This window comes from Hordeum vulgare, chromosome 2H (assembly GCF_904849725.1).
Source record: "Hordeum vulgare subsp. vulgare chromosome 2H, MorexV3_pseudomolecules_assembly, whole genome shotgun sequence".
In the NCBI taxonomy this organism is placed as follows: Eukaryota; Viridiplantae; Streptophyta; class Magnoliopsida; order Poales; family Poaceae; genus Hordeum; species Hordeum vulgare.
The window spans coordinates 104,969,223-104,979,699 of NC_058519.1; the positions used below are offsets into that span (position 1 = coordinate 104,969,223).

Here is a 10,477-nt window from a genome sequence, read left to right on the forward strand (position 1 = left end):
TAACGGGATCACATCATTAGGAGAATCATGTGATGGACTAGACCCAAACTAATAGATGTAGCATGTTGATCGTGTCATTTTGTTGCTACTGTTTTCTGCGTGTCAAGTATTTGTTCCTATGACCATGAGATCATATAACTCACTGACACCGGAGGAATGCTTTGTGTGTATCAAACGTTGCAACGTAAATGGGTGACTATAAAGATGCTCTACAGGTATCTCCGAAGGTGTTCGTTGAGTTAGTATGGATCGAGACTGGGATTTGTCACTCCGTGTGACGGAGAGGTATCTCGAGGCCCACTCAGTAATACAACATCACAGACAAGCCTTGCAAGCAATGTGACTTAGTGTAAGTTGCGGGATCTTGTATTACGGAACGAGTAAAGAGACTTGCCGGTAAACGAGATTGAAATAGGTATGCGAATACTGACGATCGAATCTCGGGCAAGTAACATACTGAAGGACAAAGGGAATGACATATGAGATTATATGAATCCTTGGCACTTAGGTTCAAACGATAAGATCTTCGTAGAATATGTGGGATCCAATATGGGCATCCAGGTCCTGCTATTGGATATTGACCGAGGAGTCACTCGGGTCATGTCTACATAGTTCTCGAACCCGCAGGATCTGCACACTTAAGGTTCGGACGTTGTTTTATGCGTATTTGAGTTATATGGTTGGTTACCAAATGTTGTTCGGAGTCCCGGATGAGATCCAGGACGTCACGAGGAGCTCCGGAATGGTCCGGAGGTAAAGATTGATATATAGGAAGTCCTGTTTTGGTACCGGATAAGTTTCGGGCTCATCGGTAGTGTACCGGGAGTGCCGGGAGGGGTGGCGGGGACCATCGGGAGGGGTGTCACGCCCCAAGGGGTCTCATGGGCAATGGGAAGAGATAAACCAGCCCCTAGTGGGCTGGAATAAGTTCCCACTAAGGCCCATAAGGTTTGAGAAGGAAAAAACACAAGGTGGAGAGAGTTTCCAAGTGGGAAGGTGGAATCCTACTCCAAGTAGGATTGGATTAGGACTCCTCCACCTCCAATTTCGGCCAAACCTTGAGGGTTTGAGGCTGCCTCTTCCCTCCCCCTCCCTCCTATATATACTGAGGTATTAGGGCTGATTTGAGACAACTTTTGCCACGGCAGCCCGACCACATACCTCCACGGTTTTTCCTCTAGATCGCGTTTCTGCGGAGCTCGGGCGGAGCCCTGTTGAGATTAGATCACCACCAACCTCCAGAGCGCCGTCACGCTGCCGGAGAACTCATATACCTCTCCGTCTCTCTTGCTGGATCAAGAAGGCCGAGATCATCGTCGAGCTGTACGTGTGCTGAACGCGGAGGTGCCGTCCGTTCGGCACTAGATCGGAGCGGACCGTGGGACGGATCGCGGGATGGTTCGTGGGACAGTTTACGGGGCGGATCGAGGGACGTGAGGACGTTCCACTACATCAACCGCGTTCACTAACGCTTCTGCTGTGCGATCTACAAGGGTACGTAGATCGGAAATCCCCTCTCGTAGATGGACATCACCATGATAGGTCTTCGTGCGCGTAGGAAATTTTTTGTTTCCCATGCGACGTTCCCCAACAATATTTTGGGAGCACTTATTTCTTTCAGCATGAGGCCGGTATATTTGACTCCATTCCATTGATCTATATATGGACTGGACATTTCCAAAACAACCCGGATATATATACGTGAACTGTGTCAGGATAATATATTGAGCTTCCAACAGCTGAAGCATATGGTACCATATCCGATTACAATCTTTTCTCATCAAATTTTGGAACACCATAGTTTCCAATTCCATTACCCTTGACTATAAAAACATGCGTAGGTTTTCTCGTATGCATACTTTATAGACCTTTCTCAGCATGTCCATGTGACATTCCTAATACCCCCTACTATTATTTTCTTGGTGAATCTCGATACTTATAACGAGAGACACTCTACCAAGAATATTCTTTTGAACTTTGAGGACAATAACTTTTTTTCTCCTCCTGCGGTAGATTGACATCACCACTAGCAAGTAGGACGTCGTCCACATGCACAGGAATTAGGAAATGAATTTCCCATTCTATAACTTTGCATGAATACAATTGTCCTCTAATTTCCTTAAGACAAAATAACATCTGATTCTTTAACTTTAAATGCCACTATCTAGAGACTTGCTCTAGTCCATAAAAGACTTCTTGAAGCAGTATCCCTTGTGTTCTTTACTTTCATTCGATGTAACTCAGATCATGATGTCGATCATGATGTGCCACTAACACTCATTGTAATCTATTCATCCTCTTGGCACAAAAAATTTCGATTTAAGTGACGCTTTACACCTTTACATATTTCCTTTGGAGTCATATTGGCCTTGTAGACCCTTTAAAGCCTACTGTTTTGGCTCCATTGGAAATTACTTATGAGTCCCAAACATCGTCGGGATTCACCAATTTTATTTCATCTCACATTGTCTCTTATCATTTAGACAAACATACACTTCCCAAAGCTCGATTGAGTGCTTAAATGAGGTGGGATCAACCTTCAATTGAATTTCACTAACATAGACTTTATAGTAATCGGAAGTATGTGATTTTCTCATCCCTTGAGACTATCAGTGTCTCAGGTACTGGCACTTCTTTCATATGGGGATGTTGTTTCTCTGTCATTGCCAAGAGGCAATAGGTTTTACATGGACCTGTATCACAAGATCCATGTTTACTCATTCATCCTTTATAGGTCATACAACATGCTCCCCCATATTACTCCATCTTCACTAAAAAATGGCATATCTTTAAACTTTATCATTTGGGTTTATTCTGTGAAAACTTTCTTCTTCATGGCACTTTAAGCATCATTTTTGTATTCCTTAGTCTGCTTTCGGAACTATAAAAGATCCAGAAATACAACTATTTCTTTTCTTTAGGGGTATTATACTGACTGTTGTACTCCCCCTGACAATCACATTCTTCATTAATGGATCATTTTAGATGCATAATGTGCATCACATTATCTAAAGTATAGGGGAGTCATGAATACAATTTATTTCATATTTCTTTCTTCCCATCAAAATGTGGCAAGAACTTTTCTGTCACAATTTCGAAAACCATTCATAACTCTTGTGAATTGAGGAAATTTTGATTATCTAGTTCATTCATCGTATTACTTCATGCGAAATGAAGTTATCTGTTAACTAGTATGGGAGTACTTTTTCCCCATTTCATTTCAGAAACTCAAGAGAGTTCTTTATAATTAGTACTTTTGCAAGTCACCCTTGCATATCATTCTTATCTTTAGGTTCGTCTGTAAATTTTATCCTCTTTGGATTTATTGAGGGCTTAATGACTGTTACACATGAGGTGTACGGTCGATACTAGGAAAGCATAATAGCTACTCCATACTTTTCTCCCATAGTGGGACACATTAACCGCACATGAGTCATCATATTTTTCTCCTGTCATACAGGATAAGTCCTTTGCCAAAATTTCTCCCGCCATACAGGATTTTTGACATAATACTATGACAACTTTACCTAGTTACACATGTATTTTCCTAGACTTTTCCCGCCATGCGGGTTTTATCATAATCATCTTTTCCCGCTATGCGAGTAATTCCCTGTAAGGGACATAAATGCGAGAATTGGCTCTTTTGAGTGCATATTCAATAAGAAATTTCAGAAATAAAGCTGAATGATCTTTGACAAACATGCTTGATCTGACGTTGGTCAAATTAACACGCATGTTGCTTGTTTCATCTCAAATCATGTTGACTGAAAAAACTTCTTCATAGAGAGTACATGAACGACATTTGTCAACCAAGACTCTCTATGATCTATCTCTTTTCTTTTCTTTTCTTGAATTAATATCCAAGAGTTCTTTTCTTTTGAAGCCATTCTTTAGAGAGAGCATACTCCCTCAAGTTATGACCTTGCTTGGTCATCTTTCGGGTCACAAGTACCCAACCATTCGCTTTCACGAATGAAAGCATGGAAAACTTTTAGTCTGAGAAAACTTAGCCAATAATCAACAATAATGAGCATAAAAAATAACCCTACGTTGGTCAGGTTAAAAAATATGCACATTTAACTATTTTAAAACTTTCTTTTTATATTCTAAATCACCGTTGTGGCATAATTAGAATAAAACATCATCCTTCTACATTAATTCCATATCACCGTTGGGCGGAAATGGAAATAATGCATATAACTCATAAATAATGTGATGACGGTATTTCTATTGAACAACTTTGCTAAGAAATAATCATCATCGTTAACTATATTGCAGCAGGAACAAGAAATATACATTCCTCTATCTGTTCTCTGAAAATTGATCACTTTGATACAAAATTTATAAGAGATTTAAGCTTTGAACATAAGACGACTCATAGAAATATAGTATTGTTATCATCAACGTTGGTCAGAAAACGACAATACCATATTTTAACTTTAAAACAAACATCTTTCTTTTGTCATAGCGGAAACTATCTAAAGCTTATTTCACCCACAGGGGAAAAACATTGCTAAGAACAGTTCTTCCAATTAAATTTTCCCGTTGGTTCCAATTTAATTGAAGGATTAAACTTTTACTTTACAGCGGAAACACATGAATATAAAATTCATGAACTTTTTCTAACTTTACAGAAGTTTCTCCATGACGAAATAAAAATTCATGAACTTTTCTTTTTCTGAAAATGTCTCTATTTTTTATTTTCAGAAGCTTTTATTTATTTGCAGAAACATTTCTATTTACTTTTAGAGAAACATTTTAACTTTTTCTTTTCTATTTTCTAAACATAATTTTCCAAGAAAATTATGCATAGAAAAGACTATTTCCATATCCGCCTAAAACTGGACAGATTAGCAACTTTAATAAACTGCAACTTGGCCTGACCTCGGCCCAGCGCGCGAGTCCCGCGGCTGAAGCTAGCCGGCCCACGGCCTGCTCGGCGCCTCGCGCCTTGCAAGCCAGCCTGGCCTCGGCCTAGTCTGCCTGCACTTTCGTCCCAAAAGGCCCGCGCGGGCGCAAGCCTCTCTGGCCTGGTCCACCATCCTACAACCCACTTATACTTTCAGCCCAATAGCCCGGGCAGAGCTAGGTTATTAATCTCGATCGTTGATCTTCATCCAATGACCCAACGCGATTATAGCTAGCTCAAAACGTGAGAAAGAGAGAGAGAGTCCGACCGAAACCCTCGCCCCGAGTCGGTTTCGTTGCTCCTCCTCTTCTCGTTCTCTCCGCCCGCTCTCACGTCGGGGCGCGTGCGACGGCCCGGCCGCCGGCGTCGACGGCGGATGCCAACCCGCGATGCCGCGCTTGTTCCTCTTCTGTCGTCGAAACAGGGAAAAAGGCCCCGGCCGCCGACGGTGCCAGACTACCACCGCGCCGCGCGAGCCCTTCGCCCTCCCTCTCTTTGTTTCTCTGATCCACCGCCTCCTTAGACAGAGAGAGAGAGCGACCTCCCCAACTCCCCCTGCTACGCGACGACGGCGACACCCCTACAACCCCCCTTGCCGGCGCACGCGAGCTCTCGAAGGAGAGCGCGCCGCCGTCAAGCGGGTCGTGGTGGTGCCACTTTTCCCCAACGGGATCTTAAACAAGGACTTTTGAATCGGATTCGATCCGATCTGGTAAGGAGGGTTGCTTTTCTCTTTTTCTACCCAAAAAACTTAGCCTAGACTCGGCTCAGATACCAATGTTGTGTTTTGTGTGATCGTCTAGGCTAGATCATTAGGGTAGATCGAATGAGGAGCACCAGATACCTTCACCTTGAGTCGAGGAAGTCACGGTGCCGGTCATGGTGACGGTGGCCGGTGTCAGCAGAGAGATCGACGGTGAAGTTGTTGATGGCGTCGGTGGGCTTCCCATCGCTTCAGCGCCTCCCTCTAGATCGGACTAGGGTTAGGAGTGGGGAACAGTGACGGCGACGAACCTCGTACCCTGTGTCATGGTCCCCACCTCCTCTATATAGCACTGCGCGACAGGGATCCACCAGCCTTGCTTGGGCTGGACGCCCCCTACCAAGACGTGAGTCAAGGCTCCAATGGACCGTTGGGTCCATTGAGGAAGAGATCAATCTAACAAAAAGTAATCCCTCCGTTTCAAAATAAGTGAATCAAAAATAACTCAGTTTTGTACTAACTTTAGTATAAAATAGAGTCACTTATTTTTTGATGGAAAGAGCAGTTGCAAAGTTCTGTACATTCTCAACGGAATGAAATTGCTGCGTGGTCCTCTTGGGAGGCAACAACAACGCAACTGAAACATATGTAGTACGTGCAAGTCCTTGTCATCCCGGCGAAAGCTTGACGTGTTCCGAGCAATCCAGGCTTGCTTAACCGTCAACAGACATCTACAAAGTTGACCACTTCGCAAACTCTAACAATGTTTTAAAACAGTTTCAACGATGTTAGGCTCGTCAGCTTTGGCGCATAAATGCTCACTGGCCTAAACCACCAGCAGCCTTCTCGAGTTTCTTCCTTGGATTGAAGAAACCATCAAACCAATCGTATTGACCCGTAGGCTACATGCAAGCTGTCAATCATTCCCGTCTGAACTCTGAAGCAGCACGTAGCTTCAGACCATTTTATTTGGACAATCCGAACCCAAAGCAGTAAACTGATGTCCATGACATAGAAAGTTCAGCAGGTCAGCCAGAAAAGAAAGAGGGACGCGCATGCTTGGACGACCCAACCGCTCTGCACGAGCTACTTACTAACTGCTCACTCGGATTCATCATTTCCATCCCTATCTCGACTCCAAACAAGCACAAAAATTCCCCAAACAAATCCACATCCCGCTCGCGCGCAAGCCATGACCAACCTTTCCAGTTCCACATCTTGAAGAAAATGACATAAATAAACACCAACCATTACGGCATGCACCAGCTACTAATTATAATCCCAACAATAAATTAACCTGTAATACTTACGAATTCCCTGGATTGGACACCGTTTTTTTCTCTCAACGTGCAATGTGTGTCGCCGTTTCGTTCTGTCACCACCCCTAGCTACCTAGTGCTCCACTTTGTAGTGTGTGGCACGAAAACATCACCATACCTCACGCACGCTTTAGGCGTCGGTTACACGAGATATCCTACACGAAACAACTTTTTTTTTAAAGGTGGATAATCCGAGCTTTGCATCGAACCAACTCTTGCGAAACCGGCGTGCACACAAGTACAGTGTCACGTCACCACCTGTTTCTGCCCTGGTCGACGATCGATTTCTTCTGTCTCCGGCGCACCGAAGCAGACGCGATTTGTGCATCGGAGAGGGGAGCTGGCACCCGCTCCCCGTATTTAATGGCGTCACCACTTCCTCACGCCTCCAACGTCTTCTTGCATTCCATGTCCATCCCATCCCACCCCATCCCATGCCCTCCTTCCATCCTTCCTCTACATATCATCATCGCGTACACCATCACTCCGATCATGTCGTCTGGTGCCAGTAACGCCTGAGCGTAACCCCCTCCGCTCTCGATCGATCGATTGATCGAGCTCCTCCTCTATATATCCTCTGCCAAGCTGATCAGCTCCCTAGTCCGGCCGTCTCCCTCCCAAACCACGTGCGCGATCACCAGCCAGTTCACCGGTCCCTGCGTGACGATCTGACGTACATACACGCTCTAGAGCTAGGCGTCCATGGCCGCCGCCGCGGTGGGCAAGCGGCACAGCTGCGCCGTCGTGCTCGGCTTGCTGCTGGCGGCCGTCTCGGCCGCCGGCGCCGAGTTCATCACTTGGGAGGACCTGACCATGCCGGCCGTGGCGGGGCTCATCCGCGGCGCGCCGGCGGACGTCAAGTCTGCGGCGGCGGGCCGCGGGGGCGCGAGTTTGAGCACGATCGTGGTGTCGCAGGACGGGATGGGGCACTCGCGGACCGTGCAGGGCGCCGTCGACATGGTGCCCGCCGGGAACACTCGCCGGGTCAAGATCCTCGTCAGGCCCGGGGTGTACAGGTGAGGCGATCACCACCGCCGCCCCTCGATCGATCTCGAGTAGACTCGTAGTAACTGCCTTCAAGAGTTAAGGGAGCCATTAAGTTACAGCGTGTTCTTTCCTCCCTAGCTTCTCAACAGCCGGCCATTTCTAGCCATCTAAGCTAGCTATGTGTTTGCTGCCTGCTGGTAGCAGCTAGCTACAGAAGCTAGTAATTTTCCATTTCTATCCTAGTGACAATGCAGGCTACTAAATCTGTAGAGTATGTTGGTTCTAATCAGGAAAAATATCGTGTATTTTTGTTTATAATGTAGGAGTAGGAATTACTGCAGAATGGGTTCATACTATTAGCAGGCTAGCTCCAACGAGAAAAGACCTTCTACCAATGCAGTTCTTTTTTGTGTGCATATGTTGGACGGTGTAATAACAACTGAACTAACAAGCTAAGGGCATGGGACGTGGTGGGTGCAGGGAGAAGGTGACGGTGCCGATCACGAAGCCGTTCGTGTCGCTGATCGGCATGGGGACCGGGCGCACGGTGATCACATGGAACGCGCGGGCGTCGGACACCGACCCGTCGGGGCACCAGGTCGGCACCTTCTACTCCGCCTCCTTCGCCGTCGAGGCCGACTACTTCTGCGCCAGCCACATCACCTTCGAGGTACGCACGGCTCCGCCTCTCCGTCCATGCATGCATGGCCATCGCCGGCGATCAGCTGCATCTTGCATCGAAATCGAAATGTTGATTTATTGGTCGTGATGGGTGTGTGCAGAACTCGGCGCCGGCGGCGCCGCCGGGGGCGGTGGGGATGCAGGCGGTGGCGCTGCGGCTGTCCGGCGACAAGACCATGCTGTACAGGTGCCGGATACTGGGGACCCAGGACACGCTCTTCGACAACATCGGGAGGCACTACTTGTACAACTGCGACATCCAGGGCTCCATTGATTTCATTTTCGGGAACGCGAGGTCCCTGTACCAGGTACTGGAGGATTGTCCAAGGTTTGGTCTTGCTTGCACTCAATACGTTCTTGCGTATCAACAACACACATTCTCTCTACGATCTTTTGCCATGTTGCTAGTGCTAGGTAAAAATTAGTTGTGCACACCGGTTTTATACTGTAGTACTCCTATATTTTGCTCGCGTAGGCTACTATTTTGATGCTGGTTTTGCCGCCTTGCCATCTGCATGTCCTCCCTTCCATGGACCAGAATAATAATTCTTGGGCGTTGCACTGTGGGTTGCTATCGCAAATTTCACAATTCAGGCATCCATCAACCCATGCAATTCCATTCCATTTCTTACAGCAAGCACTAGCTGGCATATGACACTTAGTTGACGTGTCCGACGTGTAGGCTCTCTAGCCTCTAGTGTGGCACACAACTTGGACTGGTTAGCACTTAGATTAGCTAGATTATCCAGCGACGCCTCAGTGGAATCCGGTAGCTAGGCACAACGCCCACAATGCTCTTACAGAAATCTATGCTAGACACCTTTTGTGGTCACATTCTCTTTGCAATCTCAGCATGCACAAAGCGTCAATGAACGCGACGTTACACGGCATGCATATGCATGGTACGAGTACTGCTACTACGTGTTTCTTTGACGTTGAACGGGAACTGACATGTGCTCGCAGGGTTGCGCGCTGCACGCGGTGGCGACGAGCTACGGCGCGATCGCGGCGTCGCAGCGGAGCTCGGCGTCGGAGGAGTCCGGGTTCTCGTTCGTGGGGTGCCGGCTGACCGGCTCCGGCATGCTGTACCTGGGCAGGGCGTGGGGCAGGTACGCCCGGGTGGTGTACGCCTTCTGCGACCTCGGCGGCATCGTCGTGCCCCAGGGCTGGAGCGACTGGGGCGACCGCGCCAGGACCAAGTACGCACCTCGACCTCGAACTCGACCGCCTGCCTGATCATGGAGGAAATCCATGGGAAAGTGACGCGTGTGGCTGAGCTTTTTCTTGTCGTTGTTGTTGTTGTCGTTGTTTCGTGGGCATGCGTGCAGGACGGTGATGTTCGGGGAGTACAAGTGCAAGGGGCCCGGGGCGAGCTCGCGGCAGCGGGTTCCGTGGGCGCGGGCGCTCAGCTACGAGGAGGCGCGCCCCTTCCTCGGCCGGGACTACATCAACGGCGAGCAGTGGCTCAGGTTGTAGACTCTGTAAATAAAGAGAGAGAGAGAGAAAAACATGTGGAGAGGCTTGCACGACGTCCTTCACCACTTCATGCAGACTTGCTTTCTCTCCACTGTCGATAATGTACTTACTAGTGGTAGTAGCAGATCGTAGTCGACATAGCGTGTAACGGACCTGACACGTCCATATATCTATCATGTTATGTTTATTTATTAAGTTTACTTAGCCCGTAACTACACATGTGTGTGCAGTACAAATAATCATGTTATGTACCAGCACCATTTAGACCTCAAACCCTCAAATCCCTAAAAATAACCTCTTTTTTTTACAATTTTCGCCGAAAAAAAGCCGTAGACTGGAACCTCTAAACCCTCAAACCCGTAAAAAATTTAGAGGTCCAACCCTTAAACTGTTTTCCAACCT

The 10,477-nt window shown here is 47.1% G+C and overlaps 1 protein-coding gene across 1 annotated transcript; it reads left to right on the forward strand.

Moving 5' to 3' along the window:
• Positions 1 to 7,217: 7,217 nt before the first annotated feature.
• Positions 7,218 to 10,270, forward strand: LOC123425367 (pectinesterase QRT1). The gene is made up of 5 exons (XM_045109055.1): positions 7,218 to 7,947; positions 8,399 to 8,588; positions 8,701 to 8,907; positions 9,563 to 9,798; positions 9,928 to 10,270. The coding sequence occupies exons 1-5, from the start codon at positions 7,634 to 7,636 to the stop codon at positions 10,073 to 10,075; spliced, it is 1,095 nt and encodes a 364-aa protein (XP_044964990.1). The 5' UTR covers positions 7,218 to 7,633; the 3' UTR covers positions 10,076 to 10,270.
• Positions 10,271 to 10,477: the final 207 nt, after the last annotated feature.

Excerpts from the sequence above, each read along its gene's own strand:
- LOC123425367 (XM_045109055.1), top strand. The coding sequence starts at position 7,634 with ATGGCCGCCGCCGCGGTGGGCAAGCGGCACAGCTGCGCCGTCGTGCTC. Across the intron at positions 7,948-8,398 it reads GTCAGGCCCGGGGTGTACAG|GGAGAAGGTGACGGTGCCGA; the intron begins GTGAGGCGATCA and ends TGGTGGGTGCAG. Across the intron at positions 8,589-8,700 it reads CCAGCCACATCACCTTCGAG|AACTCGGCGCCGGCGGCGCC; the intron begins GTACGCACGGCT and ends GGGTGTGTGCAG.